The following is a 20088-nucleotide window of genomic DNA, read 5'->3' as shown; positions in this document are numbered from 1 at the left end:
CTAGAAAAGCTAGATGCTGAAGTTTGCAATATCAAGATAAAAATGTAATGGCGTTGTCTCAGTACTAGCAAACTGTCTCACTCAAGTGTCTTTTTGCCAGCACCACAGAAAGTATTAACTTTTAGATTATTTGATTAGACTTCATAAGTCTGATAGGTAAATTTTGTTTTATTTTTGACAAATTTGTGCTGTTGACATAACATTTTACTATGGTGAAGAGTTGTGACTAACTTCATTTATACTATATAGAACAGACCTTTTAATAGTTGTGAAGTTTGTTTCTCATTAAATGTAGTACCTACTAGAGGTCGACCGATATTGGATTTTACCGATACCGATTGCTAGGCTGGACCACACTGGCCGATACCGATTAATCGACCGATAGTTTTTAAAATGGCTACTGAATGGAAAATAAATAGTTTAAAGGGGGCATAATGCACACAGTTTCACCCAATCTTATGTTAATCTTGAGTACCTATAGAGTAGTACTGCATCCTTCATATCTCCAAAAAGCCTTTAGTTTTATCATATTTACCAAAGAAAGCTACAGCTTTACAATCCCCCCCGAAAACAGCCAAGCTCCTGGAGGCGCGTCGTGGGCAGAGCTAAAGACTGACGAGAACTTGCGTGCCGATTGCCAACAAAACACAGACATTTGATGCCGTTTCATCTGCAATTTCTGAATCATGACCGGGATCTTTTATAGCGGGGACCGCTCCATCTTTCAGCATCAAACGATGTGCAAATCCAGTGTCGAACTGGGTCTTATTTATAAAACGTTCATCACCAAAGACACTTGCAAAACTCAGTTTCTGCCCCGGAAAAAGAAACTCACTATTCATCATACACTGTTCACATAACGCTGGGTTCTTCGGGAAGCTAAGCAAGGTTATCTTTGCTTTACAACCAAAACCACACTTCTTTAGAGACATAAGAGTCCCGTGCAGCCGAATGAAGCACGTTGATGTGCTCTTCTTTTGGAAGAAATGGCCATACAAGGAGTTCCACCCTTCAGGACGTCATGAAGAGCCATGATGGAAAAAAACTTGTAAGAAAACCGGCACAGAAATTCTCTAATAGTTCAAATCGTTTTTTAAAACTTTGGCCATGTTTAGCATGAGAATCCAACTCTTTAACCATATATAACCTTATATAACCTTATAACCATAACTTACCATGTGTTAAACAGGATTGGACCCCCCTCCCCTTTAAATAAAAAGTAGCCTACTAAACTATATTTTGTAAATGAATAAAAATTCCACCAATCAACTATCGGTGCCGATTAATCTGCAAAACCGTTACATCGGTCGACCTCTAGTTACTTACGTAGTGTCAGCCTCAGACATCACGCCCACTGACTGTTAACTGAACATCTAATGCATATGGCACACAAAAGTGGAAAAACTTCAGGAGTTTCAAAGTCGTCATCGGATTGGTTAAATTCGAAAACATTTCCGGCAGGTGTGTGTTGCGTTCTTTAACGTTCCGCCTGGAAACAAAGATGCTGTGATGCCAAACGAAAGAAGAAAACAGTGTTTACTGACGATTAGCGCTTTTTGAGATCAACTAAACGCTGGATTTTCAGAACTCCGTAAAATATTTAAAGTTTGTGGCACAAAATCTTTAAAATGCGTTTAAGAGTTTTACACTAGGTCTGTTATTGTGGGGACATTTACACGCCCCTAAACATGACGAGGCACAAAACGAAACGTGATTGGTTACTTTACCTGTCAGTTATATGGCCTCTTGGACAGGCCTTGGCCATTCAAAACAGCCAAGGTTCTCAGACCTTCCGTTGTCACTACACAAGACTAGTACCTACTAGACAGTATATGATTTCAGATGGACCTAATAACTGTTGCTATTTGAAGTCCACCAATATCTTTTGTAGCTTTTCAGATAAGACTTATGTTTGCTACAAAACCCTTACAAAGCCACAGTCTTGTCAAGAGAAAATTGTCAAAGCCAAGTGACAAGCTCAGTGACAATTGCTTAGTTGCCGTCTTTGCTCATGGGGACTAAGTTCCACATAAATCTTTCAGTTTTATAACACAACTAATTGCGTAATACTAGATGTGATAGTGTTACTTTGATGTGTAACATATTACCATAAAATGTGGGTCAAAGCGAAAAGGGGTTTTCAAACATCAAACAATGAAAGCATATTTAGAGTAAGAATTAGCAGATGATGTTAAGAGACTCAGTTCAGGCACCAAAACCAGTTAATTGTACATATAAATCTTGACCAATCTTTGCCACTGTATTTCAAATCAATAGGTTTTACCCATATGTCAGCTTTTTACTAGTACTGTTCAGAAAAAAGTATATAATTTCATTTTTAAATAAATATATCTTTTGCGCTCAATGACAGTAGATTTTCACCCACATTTTAACACTTTTAGTAGACACTTTAGTAAAGTAAACACTTTATTTGCCTTTATTATGCTTTCTATGTATATACAATCACTTTTGGAAAATCATGAAACATTACAATACTGTGGTACTGTTTTAAAAGTACCACTTAAAAAAGCTTGTGAAGTTAAGAACATTACCAAAGTATAACAAGAGCAATGACTCCCACCACCTGCCTTCTCTCTCTGTTTTCTCTCTCTCTACTTGTCTGGCCTCCATGAACTTCCATGCTCTCACATTACCCTGCTGTTGTAGCAGCATAATCTAAAGACATCTCATGGATATCATAGTACATACAAAACTCTGTTACTCACATTTGCCTTGGGGAAAAGTTTGAGTGGGCTAGTCACAGCAGACCCTGCTGACCTCGCTGCTTTCAAAGAAATGGCTGCTATTCCTCGGTGCATGGATCGCATTTCCGTCAATGAGCACATTGTAGAGCAGATAAGCTCAATTAACCGGGCCTGATCCACAGCTATTGATCCGGCCCACCGAGGGCCATTACGAAAGCATAATGTCAGAGCACATAGAAATATGCTTGTATTATGTGCATACTTGAAACAAGGCAGCATAGTGTCTTTGTTTGCTCATTTTTTTAAGATGTTAAGACGTATATATAGTTTTTTTTTTTTTTTTTTTTTTATCCAGAACGTTTTATATATGCAATTTATTTAAGCATTTATATTAGGGCTTTCAATTCGATTAATCACGATTAATCACATATATATTCATGATGCAGTTATTTGTGATTAATCGATTTGACAACCATAATTTATATACATGTTATAAATATTATACAATATAAAAATAACTAATAAAATGATATTAAATACACATAAATATACAGTACATACACATGTAAACACAAGCGTTTCTTTTTGGATGCGATTAATCACGATTAATTGTGATTAATCGCTTTGGCAGCCCTAATTTATATACATGTTATAAATATTATACAATATAAAAATAACTAATAAAATATATTATTAAATACACGTAAATATATACAGTATACACACATGTAAACACAAGCTTTTATTTTGGATGCGATTAATCGTGATTAATCGATTTGACAACCCTAATTTAGATGCATGTTAAAAATATGATATAAAATAAAAATAACTAATAAATTATTAAATACAAATAAATATATACAGTACACACACATGTAAACACAAACTTTAATTTTGGATATGATTAATCATGATTAATCGCGATTAATCGATTTGACAGCCCTAAATTATATACATACTATAAATATTATATAATATAAAAATAACTAATAAAATATATTATTAAATACACATATATATATACAGTGCACACACACATATATAAACACAAACTTTTATTTTGGATGCGATTTAATTGTGATTAATTGATTTGACAACCCTAATTTATATATTTTATAAATATTATAAAATATAAAAATAACTAATAAAATATATTAAATACACAAATATATACAGTACACGCACATGTAAACAAACTTTTATTTTGGATGCGATTAATCGTGATTAATCGATTTGACAGCCCTAATTTATATACGTTATAGATATTATACAATATAAAAATAACTAATAAAATGTATTAAATACACGTAAATATATACAATACACACACATATGTAAACACAAGCTTTTATTTTGTATGTGATTAATCATGATTAATTGATTTGACAACCCTAATTTACATACATGTTAAAAATATTATATAATATAAAAATAACTAATAAATTATTAAATACACATAAATATATACAGTACACACACACACACACACACACACACACACACACGTAAACAAACTCTTATTTTGGATGTGATTAATCATGATTAATCGCGATTAATCGATTTGACAGCCCTAAATTATATACATGCTATAAATATTCTATAATATAAAAATAACTATTTCTAAACACATATATAAACACAAACTTTTATTTTGGATGTGATTTAATTGTGATTAATTGATTCGACAACCCTAATTTATATAATTTATATATTTTATAATATTAATTATAATTAATTAAATATTATAAAATATAAAAAGAACTAATAAAATATATTATTAAATACACAAATATATACAGTACACGCACATGTAAACACAAACTTTTATTTTGGATGTGATTAATCATGATTAATCGATTTGACAGCCCTAACATGCTATAAATATTATATATTATAAAAATAAAAAATGTATAAATATAATACAATATATATTTATATCAACATTTAATAATTTTTTTTAAGTAAATGTTAAATGTAAACATTTATGTAAACATTCATATTTTTTATTTGTTAATAGACATGGACTAAAAGCCCAAATCTCTCATTTTCATTTCATTAAGTGCTCTAAAGAAACTTGTTTGCTCTGGATGCATATCTGTGTGTGTGCGCCACTGTTTGTGTGTTTGCGCCGGAAGAGAAGGTCAGTTAATTACCAGCAGATTGGTTTGGGTAATGAACTGCGAGCGCGCACGCTCCACTGATCTGCTTGGGCCCGGTTCGGATCGGCATGAGCTAATAGAAGGCGAAAGCTTGTGTCTGATCGATCAGAACCCTGCACAGCCAGGTGACAATACAATTACGGCGGAAATTACTGCGCAGGTATGTGCTCAGCAGCATCCCGGCCAACTCCAGCATGAGCAGGTGGAGAAATGTTAGACGATTCACAATCAGGTGCTACACAGCCATTATCGATCTCTGATAAAATAGAATCAGGACGGCTAGAGTAACTGATCTGGGGTCAACTGGATTTAACATACTGGACTGAAAGATTACTTTCAAATTGTAATGCGAATGTAGAGTGCTTTGTGTTTTTTTTAGCTTTAACTAAATCACATTGGCAGAACCGCAGATCAAAATTGTTTTGTGGTTTTAATCGCCGTTTGTTTTGTTTGCGTTTCGTACCCTCTCACCCTCTCCTATGCACCAATTTCGCGCCTGCACGCTAAGCACACATTCTCCAATTAGATTTTGCTGGATCAGATGAGAGATTAGAGAAGCATCCAGACTGCAAAAGTGGCAGGTTTGATTAAAAAGGGCTTGCGCTTTCAGAAAGACCCCTTGTGTGAATAAAAAAGAAGCTGGCTCTCAGTAATGTTCATATGATCTCTGATTTTAAGAAACAGATATTGTTAATTCAGATCAGTGTGCCTCTATAATATCTAGAGAACTATGTCCATTAGCCCTCCCATTCATCTCAGTGCCAGTTCTTTGGCTTTTCATTTCGGTTCATAAATCTCATAATGTATTTCAGAGTCAGAGTGACTCAATATTATGGCGCAGGTCGCAGTGTTTCTTCAGTTATTGGCACTTTTGGCCTGTGGACTTTTTTTCAGTTAGACATTTTTCCAATCCCATTAGTTTCATAAAAGATAAAAGACAAATTAATGTATTGTTCAATAGCATTTTGTGATGGAATTATTTTGAAATTACTGCTTTGTCTTCCTAAGACCAAATTAACATCTAACATGTAATGTTAATAATTTTTTGCTTAATTTGGAAAAAAAAATGTACCTTAATTTCTAATATTAATCTCAAACTCTAAACAGACAAAGTTACATTTATGGAATACTTTATTATCTTTTTTTATTATTATTATTTATTGTTTGATTGATTGAAATAACTGGTTGATTGAAGTCCCCCTGCAGTCACTAATTTTATTTATATACCTTAAAACTCATCCTAGATAATCAAAATAGCATTTTTTTCCCATTTTTTCCAGTGAAAATAATTTCTATATACCTGCACACTTACCTCATTTATATACGCAGTATTCGCAGGCTATTAATATGCTAATTAGTTCCTGTCTCCACTCAGCTTGAAAAGTTTGTTTACTTCACTTTTTGTTTAAATGATTAAACTTAATCCATTTTACAAATATGAATTATTTTCAGTTTTAGATTGAAGGTCTGCCACCTACGACAGGCACACTGCTACGATTACAAGATTAAGGTTTTAATATTTCGAGAGTATATGCTAGCCTAAAATTCTATTACAATATTGTGTTTTTCACGCTCTTTAATATGGCGTGACAGATCACTGTATTCGCCTCAGTTTAAGCGTCATGTGAATCAGTCATCTTTAAAATTACAGTGAGACATTTGTTTAGGTAAATTATGCTATACTGAATTTTTCATTGCTTCTGATGTTCCTTTACGTTTATATTGTGCTATAAACTTGAAATAAATAGGAAAACACAATATTATTTCCAATCATCTACTGTGTATAAAACCACTTGTGAATAGTCACTTATATACTTCAGATAGAGTCCATTTCAACCTTTAAAAGGTTTTATTGTTGTTTTTAATTAAATATATGTGAGAAATGAAAGATTGGACACAGACGTTTTTTGTGGAGTAGGTGGTGGAATTTTCACAAAGAAAACAGTATAATGTAATGAAACGAATGTCTCATTGTAATCGAAAAGATAAATGATTCACATGAATACAGCGATCTATCCCACCACATTAAAGAGCGTAAAAAACACATTATTGCAAGACACATTGTTTGTATTTCGCTATAAAAGACAGATTTTAAAAGCTGAGACTTTTTTTATATTGAAAGTACCAAAAGCACAAAGCTTATTGCTATTAATTGAGTGGCTGGCGCACTACAAATAGGCCTAATGAATGCAATCGAAGACACAAAATATTATTTCCAAGCATACTGTCCGTGCGAGTATAACATATAAAAAAAGTATGATTTTTGATAATAATACCACATGTATTCGAATAAATTCCGGTGGACTCCCAATCTGGACCATTTGCATTCGTAGTTTGCTTAAATGTTATAACTTTAATTGCGACGATTTAATTCTCATAAATTCGACTTTATTCTCAAAACATTTTGACTTTATTCTCAAAATATTTCGACTTTATTCTTAAAATGTAACTTTAATCTCGTAATTTTATATTTCTTTATTTTTTAACTTTTTTACACACTTTTTTAACAAAGGTAAAACTAAATTTATACATAAAATGTTTGTGAAAAGTAACTAACAAAAATACTTTTCACATGCCTTTTATGCATGGTAAAGTTTGTACAATCATTATAATGTGATCATACTGAAATCTGTTGGCTTTAATAAAAATCAACCCACAGCACATAAAATTGCCTGAAGTTAAGGAAACACCCATTTGAAAAGTAACGGACACTTATCCAGTCCCACCCTGAGAATGATTATGGTGCACTTCCTTTTTTTTTTTTTAATAGTGCTTTTTAGACTGTAATTTAGAACATAGGCTTATTGGAAACACATGCCCCTATATACATTTCTGAGACTTAAGGTACCTATATGTACGAACAGTGTTGGGGGTAACACATTACAAGTAATGCAAGTTACGTAATAATATTACTTTTTCCAAGTAACTAGTAAAGTAACGCATTACTTTTTAATTGACAAGAAAATATCCAAGTTACTTTTTCAAATAAGTAACACCAGTTACTTTTTTCCCCCTATTTATTTAAAAGCTCTCCTGTCCCCATGTTGAGAGAAATTGTGAGTAAGATGTTACTTTAGTTCTAGAATAAATGTGAACATGCATTAATTCATCTCACTCACAAAAAAAAAAAAAAAACAGATACAGTATTCCTCAAAATGAATAAAAGCAGTGAAATTCTACGCAAACCTGCTATAATTAAATGTTAAATAATACAAATATCCTTTATGCATTTAATCCCATTTTAATAACCGATGTCTTTGCTGCCGACCTTCGATGATCCAATTCTTCCATACTAAGCAAAAATTGCTCAAGATAATCTAACATTTGTTTTCCTTTTATTTTTTATTGCTGAAGAGTTGAGTCTGCGGTCTACTGTACAGACTTTTGGTGTGAAAAGGCTTTTACATTTGCCAAAAATAGAACTTTTTATATTAAAAACAAACAAGCAAGCCCTGGCCAGATTTAAAAAGTAACGCAAAATTATTGTAACGCATTACTTTCCATAACAAGTAACTAAGTGAAGTAATGAGTTACTTTTTTATGGAGTAACTCAATATTGTAATGCATTACTTTTAAAAGTAACTTTCCTCAACACTGTGTACAAATCACTGCAGTTTCCAGTTGAAATAAATACTCGAGGCAGTAAAACTCCAACAACATTTCCTTTTCACACAAAGACTTATTTACAGGTACAGAGTTTTGATTAATAACGCCTAATTTTCGACAAAAGCAGCTCAAATCCGCATAAGGAAGTTAAAATAGCAACGCTGCATCAACAAATGCGTTTTTGTATCACTGTCGGTTAGGTTTAGGTTTGGATTTGGTGCAGGTGATATTTCCAACAAGATATAGCATTAACCTTTAGTGACATTCCCTGGATATTTGAATTCTGAACAGCTGCAATATGTATCTCAAGCAGCAAAATAAACACAGCAATATGTGCCTCTATCAGCGTAGTAAAAACGTGCCATGGTCACATATTGAACGTGTGTTTTTAGTGCGACTCTTTGAATATTTAATCGTGAAACTGCTGCAAAAAGATGTAGCAGAAATATATATAGGGGCACGTATTTTCATGAGCATGTGTTGGTAATTTGAAAGTTGCAGTGTTTCACAAACTTCCATTTGAAAGTCTAACCAAAGTCTCTCTCTTTTGGTGCATTACAGACCCTAACATTGACCTGATCGAAAAGGACATGTCAGTGAACACGGTGGCTGGAGCAATGAAGAGCTTCTTCTCAGAGCTGCCCGATCCTCTGGTACCCTACAACATGCAGACGGAGCTGGTGGAGGCCTTCAGTGAGTATTAACACGAGAGCGAACAGATGAATGTAGACTCTCACAATCAATAACAACACTGATGTAGAGGGAAGATTTTCCACAGCCAGATGTTTACTGTCAGAAAGCAGTGTGCTTGGTTGTAGTCCTCTGAGGTTGGTGTGCTCTGGAGAGCTCCTCTGCTGGACATCCTGTGTGTAGAGAGGGAGAACAAGAAAAACAAGGGATAAGCCAGCGAGTAGAAATGGATTGAGTTTCTGCAGTGCGTTTTCCTGTTGCGGTATTATAGACTTCTCTCCCCGTTCTTTAATACACACACTCTCTATCTCAGTGTGAAGTTCAGCATTGTCTACTCTGGGCATCGCTCCAAGCCAGCAACACACAAGCGATGAGACTTAAGCCTAAGATTGCCGTTAGTCCTTCACTCCAGACTGTTTCTCAATAAACAAGCCCTCTCAAGTCCTACCATGCTTTAAATAGTTTCACAACAGCAGGCCTGATTCAGCAGAAAAATAAAGCGTAACACCCAAACCTGGTGTAGTAAAGCACAAAAGAGGAGCTTTGATTGGTTAAATTATTCAGTATGCTATAAGTGTTTGTCTAGGCGTTGCCGTTCGGTTGCTAATGTGTTATGAGTGGCGTTTGATGTGCGGGAAAAGTTACGCGGCAAAGATTAAAGGGATCATTTACTCAGAAATTAAACTTGTCATTATTTACTCACCTTCATCTCATTCCAGACGTGTTTGGGTTTGTTTCTTTTGTGAAACACAGAAGATATTTTGAAAAATGTCAGTGTTTTAGTTCATATGGTAAGCAAGTGATTTTGTTTACCAACATTTGTCCAAATATCTTCTTTCATGTTCTATAGAAGAAAGTAAGTCATTCAGATGAACTAGGCCTTTAATGTTTAGGGTCATGCACTTGTACAAACTCCTAACCTTAAATATAAGAAACAATAACAGTGATGTCTTTTAACTAAACACTTAAAGCGAGAACATTACTGAAGCCCAATAAGAGTAAGAAGGAAGGGGTAATGCAGGGAAAGGACAGACGGCAGATCACCTGACTGCCGTGTCACTCTCTGCAGGTGGTGGGCGGGGCTTTGCTCCGGTCCGTCTGTCACTGGACGCCATGGCAACAGCCCAGCAGGCTTGTTCTGTTTTAGTCTCTGAAAGCGCAGGAAGCACCTGCACTGCTTTAAGACCTGAATATGCCTTTGCTTTGTTGATCTGCCATCTATTAGACGTCTCGACGGGATATTTAGATTAATGCATTTTCTGATTGGCAGTGGCGGTGGTGGTTTATTCTGAATCATTAGATATTTGCATATTCAGACTTAAAATCAACACTGTCTGGGTAGATTTTAAATACACCATGCTAGCGCCAGTCCGCCCTACAGTATACGTGAAGTATGCAAGTTGCGTAGGGCCCCCAGGGGACCCTCTTTCTCTCAGAGATTAGTTATAGAATTTTAGTTTTGTTTTTGATTTTGGCTATGAAAACTATATCCAGTCTCCCTTTGGAAGGAGAGTTGTGTATTGCGTATTGAGCTACGAAAGAGACTTCCCCAGGTGGCTTTCTGTGCACGTGATTCAAGGCCGAGCAAAATACGAACAAGTATAGGCTACTTTGGGCTTCGGCCATACACCTAAATGGACAAATACACAAAAAAATATGCGAAAATGTCCATTTTGGTGAGTTGTCATCAGTGTTGGGGAAAGTTACTTTTAAAAGTAATGCATTACAATATTTGCGTTACTCCCTAAAAAAGTAACTAATTATGTTACTTGGTTACTTTTTATGGGAAGTTAAATTACTTTTGCAGTTACATTTTTTGAAATTTTCGCACCAAAAAGTGAAATAATTAAGCCTAAGGCTAACGAAAAAGTAAATTGTGTTTAAGTAAAGAAAAGTTTGAATAGTAGAACTGTAGAAAAAAAGAAAGTTCAGCGCTCTTCAGCAGTTACCTCGAATGCATAATGTACACCTCAATCACAATTTGAATATTACACGAGCATTAGACGATTACTTTATTTGCGAGAATGACACGAAAAATCTAGAGTGATAACATGTTACGAATATTTGCTTGCTTTTAGTGTGCGCACTATTAGTTTCGTGCATTTTGTTGATTGGTTAGGGTTAGGGTGAGTTTTATTTGCGTGAGTGATGAAAAACGTCCCACGAGTAATCTAAAGTCATAACACGTTGAAAATATTCACTTCTCTTTTGGTGTGCCACACACCATTAGATCTGTGCAGTTGGTCTTAAAGTGACAGCAGCCTAATAAATCTGCTGCTGTCTTTGTCGTTTAATATTAATCAAACAAGGAAAAAATTGAATTATTTACTGCACTTTACTGAATAACTTCAGTCATTTTAATAAGAATCTGTGTATATTCAATTCATACAATGACAACAATGCAGTGTTTTATTTTTTTTTATGTTTGATTACTGTAATAAAAGATCAGTTCACTTTCAGAACAAAAATTTACAGATAATGTACTCACCCCCTTGTCATCCAAGATGTGGATGTCTGTTCATGTCTTTCATTCTTTAGTCATAAAGAAATTGTGTTTTTTGAGGAAAACATTTCAGGATTTAACTTCATATAGTGGATATGATTGGTGCTCCCAAGTTTGAACTTCCAAAATGCAGTTTAAATGCAGCTTCAAAGGGATCTAAACAATCCCAGCTGAGGAAGAAGGGTCTTATCTAGCGAAACGATCGGTTATTTTCGAAACTAATTAAATATATATATACTTTTTAACCTCAAATGCTTGTCTTGTCTCGTCTCTGCGATGCAGATGCGTAGTCTGTGTGATCCGGGCTATCTCATTTTCTTCCCCAACTTCAAAATCGTCCTACATCGCTGCAGAAGTACCGACCCAGTGTTTACAAAGTGAACATACAAAGAAGATCAAACGCCCTTTACAAAAAAAAGGTAAAACGGCGATGTACAACGATTTTGAAGACGAAAACGAGATGGGAGTTTTTCGACATACCCTAACTGTATTGACACGGATCACACAGACTACGCATCCGCATCGCAAAAACAAGACAAGATGAGCATTTGAGGTTAAAAAGTATAGAAATTGTCCATTTGTTTAGAAAATAACCGATCGTTTCACTAGACAAGACCCTTCTTCCTCGACTGGGATCATTTAGAACTCTTTAAAGCTGCGTTTAAACTGTATTTTGGAAGTTCAAACTTGGGGGCACCATACATATCCATTAGAGAAATCCTGAAATGTTGTTCTCAAAAAAACATAATTTCTTTACGACTGAAGAAAGAAAGACATGAACATCTTGGATGACAAGGGGGTGAGTACATTATCTTGTTCTGGAAGTGAACTAATCCTTTAAATTTCTCTATAGTAGGCAGTTATAGTAGCCTAAGTTTTTTTCTACTGTATTTGTCCAATTGTTTGTAATTTTCTTCTTTTTATTGTATTACTGACTCTTTCAACTCTCGATTGTTTGTTTTTCAAATGCTTTGAAAGAACATATTTAGGGTTGGGGGTCATTTAGGGCTTTTATGAACATACAGCCAAGCGTAGCTCTTTAATACTCTGTTTGAAGTCATGCACAAACGTGCCTTGTTCAGTGTCTGTGCTATTTTGCTCTTGGAGTTAAAAAATTTGAGGGTGGGTCATTAGGCAAGACCCAGTACACTCCAGAAACTAACTACTGTAAATGCACTAAAAATCACCCTAGCTAGCAAACATATAGCATCGATGTGGCATTATGGTGGTTTTGCACATTTTCCTTCTAGTTACTGCAGTAATTCTGCATCTGGGGCCACAATGCATAATGCTGATGTCAGTGCGTGAATGTGTGTAACGCTGACATCAGAGAGTGTGTGTGTGTGTGTGTGTGTGTGTGTGTGTGTGTGTGACTAGGGAGGAACACATCTGCCGTAGTGGTCACATGTTCTGACACAAGGCTCACAGCGTTAAGGGCTGATGTAAGCCGTCCTGACTCACCGCAACCATCAAGCTCGCTGCACCCAGGGCGTGTGTATAAGAATGTGTGTGTGACTGCACACACTACACAATTATTTCTGTACATGTACTGTTTGTGTGTGTGTGAGACACACTGTGCTTCATTGAACAATCCCTCGGTCACCCCAGATGAGGCTGATGGGAAGTCTAGTATGCACGCACACACATACACATACACCTTTTCACTGTTACTCCTCCCTAGAGTTGTTGTTTATTGATTTAGGTGGAGTGTGCTGCTTCCTTTGTGCATATTAGAACTATTCAACTCATTATTCCTGAATTACTTCCTCAAGCATTGCTTCCAAGCAATCTGAGGTCCCAAAGCCAAACATGGATTGTGTTTTAAGAAAGAGTCCCCACACACAATTCATCGGGAGCAACTAGAGTCATTCAATTTCTGTACACACATTCAGTCAAAGTCTTTATTAGTATTCAGCTTTTCTCACAAATCTGGTGCTAAATTATGGAGGGCTAGGATTTTATTTACTTTTATTGTTTTATAATTTCATTCTAATTAAATTAAATGTATTGCTTTATTTAGCTGTTTTTTTTTATTTAATTAAACTGTCAATTTAATTTGTATTAATTTATTTGAACAACGAATTAAGGAGTTTCTTATCGTCTAATTTGTCCATTTAAAATCTGACTTGTATCCTTTTTTAAAATAATTGAAATAGATAACTCATTTGTTAATCTTAAGTGTCACTTCTAATCCTCTATACAAAAGAATACATGCATCTCTTAGAAAATAAAAATGTAAAAAGCTGTGCAGGGTTTTAAATTTACATTTATATTTAAGGTTTCCACCCTGTTTCCCTATTACAAAATTTGTGAGAGTTTAAAACTAAAATACAGTCTAAAATTGTATCCAAATGTTGTGTTTGATGTAATGATTTAGCAGCTGTTAATACTACACCAATTTAAAAATAATAAACATTCATTAAATCTTTGGTTAAAATTAAGCTGTCACTCGGCATGGACTAGCAAGTTTGCAGGCAAATGTAGATTTGAAGTATTTACGATTTTGATACATTTTTATTTCCCTTATATTATTTGCAACATCCAACCCTGTTATTGGGACTTGGGTAACAGGGTTGAAGTTTTAGCCTGACGAATGCTGTCAAATATATTTTTGTTGAAATTAAAACATTAAATGTGATTGTATACTTGTATTCCCACCATGCCGTAGGAATTTGCTAAATTTTTATTTCCAAAAATTTAACTTAAAGAGTGGATCATTATGGTAACAGGGCTGACCACATTGTATATGTGGGACACAGTTTAATAGTATGTTTATGGTACATAAAGCTGGCAATAGTTCACCCAAAAATGAAAGTCCTGTCGTTAATTACTCACCCTCATGTCATACCAAACCTGTAAGACCTTCGTTCATCTTTGGAACACAAATTAAGGTATTTTTGATGAAATCCGAGAGTTTTCTGACCCTGCATAGACAGCAACGCAACTATCACATTCAAGGCCAGAAAGGTAGTTAGGACATCGATAAAATAGTCCATGCGTCATCAGTTGTTCAACTGTAATGTTATGATGCTAGAATACATGTAGTGTGCAAAGAAAACAAAAATAACAACTTTATTCATCAATTTCTTCTCTTTTATGTCATTTTTTTAAATGCATGTTCACAAGAGTACCATGACGTGAACACGTGTCAACTGACGCGGAACAGAAAAGTAGTTGAATAAAGGCATTATTTTTTGCTTTTTTTGCGCACACAAAATTCTCTCGTAGCTTTATAAAACTACTGTTTTAACAATTTCCTTACTACCTTTCTGGGCCTTGAACGAATCAGTTGCGTTGCTGATCAGAAAGCTCTCAGATTTGAACAAAAATCTTAATTTATGTTCCGAAGATGAACAAAGTTTCTTTTGGGTTTGGAACAACACAGGGGTGAGTAATTACTGACAGAATTTTCATTTTTAGGTGAACTATCACTGTAATAATGTGATTTGTGCCTTTGTCACTTCACAGAACTAATAGGACGCAATGTTTGAGAGGCCATAACATTACAGAAGCACACTGGTCTTGAAGGTTGAAGCCATTGTCAAGACCGATTCCTGTGCTTTGTCGCCTTCAAACTATTTGTGTTGTGGGACAAGTGAACACCTGTGAAGCGTAAAGAAAATAAATGTGTTTGTGTCTCATCCTGTGTTCCCTCTCTGCCCCCTGCAGAAATCAATGATCGAGAGCAGCGCCTCCACACCATGAAGGACGTGCTCCGCAGGTTCCCCCGAGAGAACTACGACGTCTTCAAATACGTCATCACTCACCTGAACAAGTGAGAATCAGAAGCATCCCTAGGGCAACGCACGATCAAACTCGCCTCTGCAAATGTTCTCCATTCTCACTGTTTCTCTCTTTCTCTCAGGGTGAGCCAAAACAGCCGGCTGAACCTGATGACCAGCGAGAACTTGTCCATCTGTTTCTGGCCAACACTGATGCGGCCTGATTTTACCACCATGGATGCGCTGACCGCCACGCGTACCTACCAGACAATCATCGAGACCTTTATCCACCAGTGTGCTTTCTTCTTCTACAATCAGCCCTTGGCCGACACACCCAGCGGCTTGCCCGGACAGCCCGCCTCACCTACCACCACCTTGTCTTCTGGCTCATCTATACCAAGCTCCGCCTACTCCACCTGTTACACCCCATTAGCTCTGCCCTACAGCCCTGCCCGACAATCCCCACCCCATTCTCCACCCCCAACTCCTCAATCCCCAATCCAGAGCCTCCTGCCTTCGCTCCACCCCCATCACACCCCTACGGAACAACACACGCTGTGAACCTGTAGACGAGGAGGAACTGTGGGAGCATTGAAAGAGATTAATTGAATGGAAGAAACTTCCGAGGAGATTGCACGGCCGTGCCTGACTTATCACAGTTGAGGAACGAGGTCAAGAGTACATGAGCTACGTCAACCACACTTCATCGCCCTCTTTCTGCATCATGCTACTCCATAAATTGCAGCGCCGCTCTGTTCTCGGCCCTTAGACAACTGCTCGTGAAGTGTGGTAACCCCAAACCCAAATCTTTAATGGGTCCACGTGACTTAGATGTCACATTCTTGCTGGTTCAACTTTGTCTTCGTCAATTGGCGACCAATGGGTGTTGGGGAATTCGTGAACAAATGGGCCCATGTGACACTGTACGCAACCTCTTAGAAATAAGGTTAAGCGGGCCAACAGGGTGGCCTATATACTCACCAGAATTTAGTTGTAACTTCCGACCACTGTTATTATCAAATTAGGAAAAAGAAATGCTTTTGTCGGACACAGCAACACAAGCATATTCCTCCCCTTTATTTATCCTGTTTCGCTCGTAACCTTAACAAAAATCAAACAACAAAACTAGAACTTGACGAACTGGATCTAGTTTTGCAGGCAAGGATGGAATTTAAAGTCTTTTCCTCACCTTCATCCCCTGTCACATGAGCCTCCAGAATATGCTGGAAGACTAATGCTTCTTTTATTGCAGAATGTCCTCACAACCACACAACCTTCGGTTTTAAGCTCCACGAGGATCTTCTGCTATCTCTGTTGATTTGGTTGTTACACGTTTGCAGGAAGCCCCTTCCATCTGGCTCATGCTAGATCCTGCGGAGTACTTTTTGTGCACATGATTGGTGACCAATGAGTGTTGAGTTCTAAGGGGATGGGTTAGGTTGTGGTCCACCTGCGTTTGGAGGAGAGGTATGCACTAAATCAAGAGTTACCTCGCAGTTCTGGAGGGTGATAGAAGTTTGCACTTGAGGAGACGCTGTGTCTACTTGTACCTATTCGGATGGCATTGAATTAGTGAGCTGTGGAAGCCTAGAGGAGGATGAGAGGGAAGATAGTGGCATAGCTGGATGGGGAAAAATGGCATTCGGAAAAGATAAAGCGTTCAGTGCGTTATCAGAGCTTGCAGTTAGTGGCTTTTTGTCAGGACTGACTAAATATCAGACTTCAGAGTTGACCTCAGAAGGATGACTTTGTTTATAAAATGCCAGAAGTTTTTTTTTAAAGAAAGATTAGGGGAAGAAAACCTGGGCACGGAAATAGGAAAGTTAATGTGGTAGCTTGGGAGTAGACGTTTCCTTTTGCGAGCTCTTGGAGCGCAACACTATCACCCAGTGGACAACAGAGGTATTGCATTTTGAAACTCAGCTCGTTTTCAGGCTAATGCTGCATTTTTGTTTTTCTAGAAAATGCTGGATGCATTCACAATCACCTGATTGAGAAATCAGCTGCCTTTCAGCTTCCAAGTTCATACCAATATTCCCCAGCACTTATATTTTGTAAGTTTACTTACTCCAGATTAGATAACAGATCATTTTCTGAGACTTTAGTGTTTATTTGAACTCAAAAGAGTGGTTTGTGAAACTGTGAAACAAGCACGTTTATGGAGGTTAATGAATGTATCCCAAATTAGATTTCAATTCATTTTTGTGCATATCTCTCCCTATTAACCACAGTGAACCACACCTGCCCCGCCCACTTTTAACATGTCAATCAACATCTACTCTGACTTCTGATTGGCTGTGATGAGCTGCAACTCTTTATCCAATTTTTTTGCTTAAACACTACGTCTTTTGCCCTCAGAGAGCAGGAGTAATGGTATATTTGGGAAATCGGGAGCTGTGTGGCCTATACGCCCCTGGTACTTTGTGTATGAATGCTGCATTCTCTGTGTATTTTCAACGTATTCTTTCAGAGCTGTCTGTCCTTCACAGCCAAAGACTGTGCAAAATTAAAAAAAAAAAAAAAAAAACATGTAATAAAAAAGGGCAGGGGAAGACAACAAAAAGCGACATGACAAACCTGTATTAAAAATGTGACGTTGGTTCAGCAATCCTATTTGGCTGCATCACTTTATTTTGTTTCATTTTCTTTCTTTCTTTTTTTTTGTTCAACAATGGTGACAGATTGTCTGTTAAGTTAAAGGAGAAAGGAGCAAAACTATATTCAGAATGGTTGTTTATTTGTACGTTAGGGGGTCTGACACTTTGCCCTGTAGTCAATGGTGATAGAAAAGGTGTTCTTTTTATGTTTTATTTTAATAATTAAAAAATGAGACAAAGCATTTTTTAACAGTCTTTTTTTTTTTTTTGTGAATGGTGTAAAGGCCACAATGATGTAGTGCATGATTTAAGACCAGGTCAGGGAGAGGGGTCTGCCACTCTCAGTATTAAAAAAGGAAGAAAAAATGAACAAAGAAACAAAAAAAATAGAATGGAAAAAATACAGAAATAAATGAAGTTACATCAACAAAAATACATGTCATTTTTTGCCAAGAAGTTGGTAATTAGTCTCAATGGGAATGGTGTGTAAACAGTAAGACCTTCTGTGACCTGTATTATAGTTAATAAATCAATCTTGTAAAATCCGTCTCTTGTCTTTATTTTGTAGTTGTGGAATGTGCATTAATTCCATTACATCTGTGCTTTTTGCTCACTTGTAATACAGACTATCATTTAAAAGTATTTTTAAGAAATTAATTTTATTCCGCAAGGACGCATTAAATTGGTCAAATATGAAAATAATGAATCTTACATTGTTACAAAGAAATTCTGTATACTGTGTATATAAAAAATGTTTCTTGAGCACCAAACCAATATATAAGAATGACTTCTCATCATGACACTGAAGACGAGTAATGATGCTGAAAATTCAGCAAAATTATGTTTAGGCAAAATAAGAAAAATTTACACATTTAATTTCAAAAGTTTTCACCCCCAGGCTTTTAGTACATTGTGTTTCCTTCTGAAGCATCACTGAGCATTTGAACCTTTTGAAATAGTTGGATATGGGTCCCTCAGTTGTCCTCAGGGTCTAAAGATTGATCTCAAAATCATACAGTCGTTGTTGGAAAGGGTTCAAATACAGAAAACTGCTGAAAAAAAATAGAATTTGTGGGACCTGAAGGATTTTTCTGAAGAACAGCGGGCAGTTTAACCTTTCAGGACAAACAAGGAACTCATGAACTACTGTCAGTATTAAGAATCAAATGTATGTAAACTTTTGAACAGGGTCGTTTTTATAAATTCAACTATTATTTTCAATTGTGGACTATATGTAAACATATTTTATGTGAAATATCTTATTCAGGTCAGTACTAAATTAAAAAAAAAACGTGAATTTTGTATATTCCCTCTTATTTTGGTAAAATAATTAACATTTTGCACATTCTGCAAAGTGTGTGTAAACTTTTGGCTTCAACTGTATATAAACTTACTGACCCCAAATTTACCTTTTTGCCATCTCTCTTTCTCTCTATATAAGACAAATATAATATACAACAATGCAAACTAATATTACTATGTTATTTTCTATAAAATTATGTCCAAAACAATGCTGGTGCATTTGAGGACCAGCATTAAAATAAAAAAAAAGCTAGGCTATGTGTAATAAAATTCTTAGTTTTAGATTAAATATAGTTTTGTCATACACACATGCCACTGTCTGACATGCTATATAAACAACCTAGTTAAAGAACCATACTTTATATTAACTATTAGTTTCTTTCCAACATCGCATTTCAGAACAATATTGGTTCATATGACCATCCATACTGGGTCATAACTGCTCATTGGGAATCAAGACCAAGGCCACATAATTGTATGGGGGATAGAAATGTTTCTTTAAACTAGCTATATCTCATAGGATAAGTTCATGTCAGTTCAGTTTATCTGAACAATAAGGACTCACAACAAAAACATTGTTGCCTCTAATACTATAAGTACAAAAGTATACAATATAAAAGCATACCGTATTCTAAAAATAAAGGTGCTTTTTTGTTTAAATGGTTCTATAAAGAACCTTTAACATCTGTTTCACAAAAGGTTCTTTGTGGCAAAATAAGCTTCTTCAGATTATAAAAAGGTAAGAAAGAGATGGTTCTTTAAAGAACCTTTGACTGAATGGTTCTTTGAGGAACCAAAAATGGT

General features: G+C 35.8%; 1 protein-coding gene across 2 annotated transcripts in view; it reads left to right on the top strand.

The window, feature by feature from the left end:
• The window catches only part of arhgap35a (Rho GTPase activating protein 35a), a 37723-nt gene extending 19198 nt beyond the window's left edge, over positions 1-18525 (top strand). For both annotated transcript variants that reach the window (XM_073817569.1, XM_073817568.1), the window contains exons 4-6: positions 9032-9163; positions 15333-15438; positions 15529-18525. In XM_073817569.1, coding sequence (XP_073673670.1) covers positions 9032-9163; positions 15333-15438; positions 15529-15946 — 656 coding nt within the window. In that variant the 3' untranslated portion in view covers positions 15947-18525. The remainder of the gene's footprint in view (positions 1-9031; positions 9164-15332; positions 15439-15528) is intronic.
• Positions 18526-20088: the final 1563 nt, after the last annotated feature.

The sequence above is a fragment of the Garra rufa genome, chromosome 14, assembly GCF_049309525.1.
Source record: "Garra rufa chromosome 14, GarRuf1.0, whole genome shotgun sequence".
NCBI classification, from domain to species: Eukaryota; Metazoa; Chordata; class Actinopteri; order Cypriniformes; family Cyprinidae; genus Garra; species Garra rufa.
Note: the sequence above shows the minus strand (reverse complement) of the source record. Positions and strands in the feature narration are given on the sequence as shown.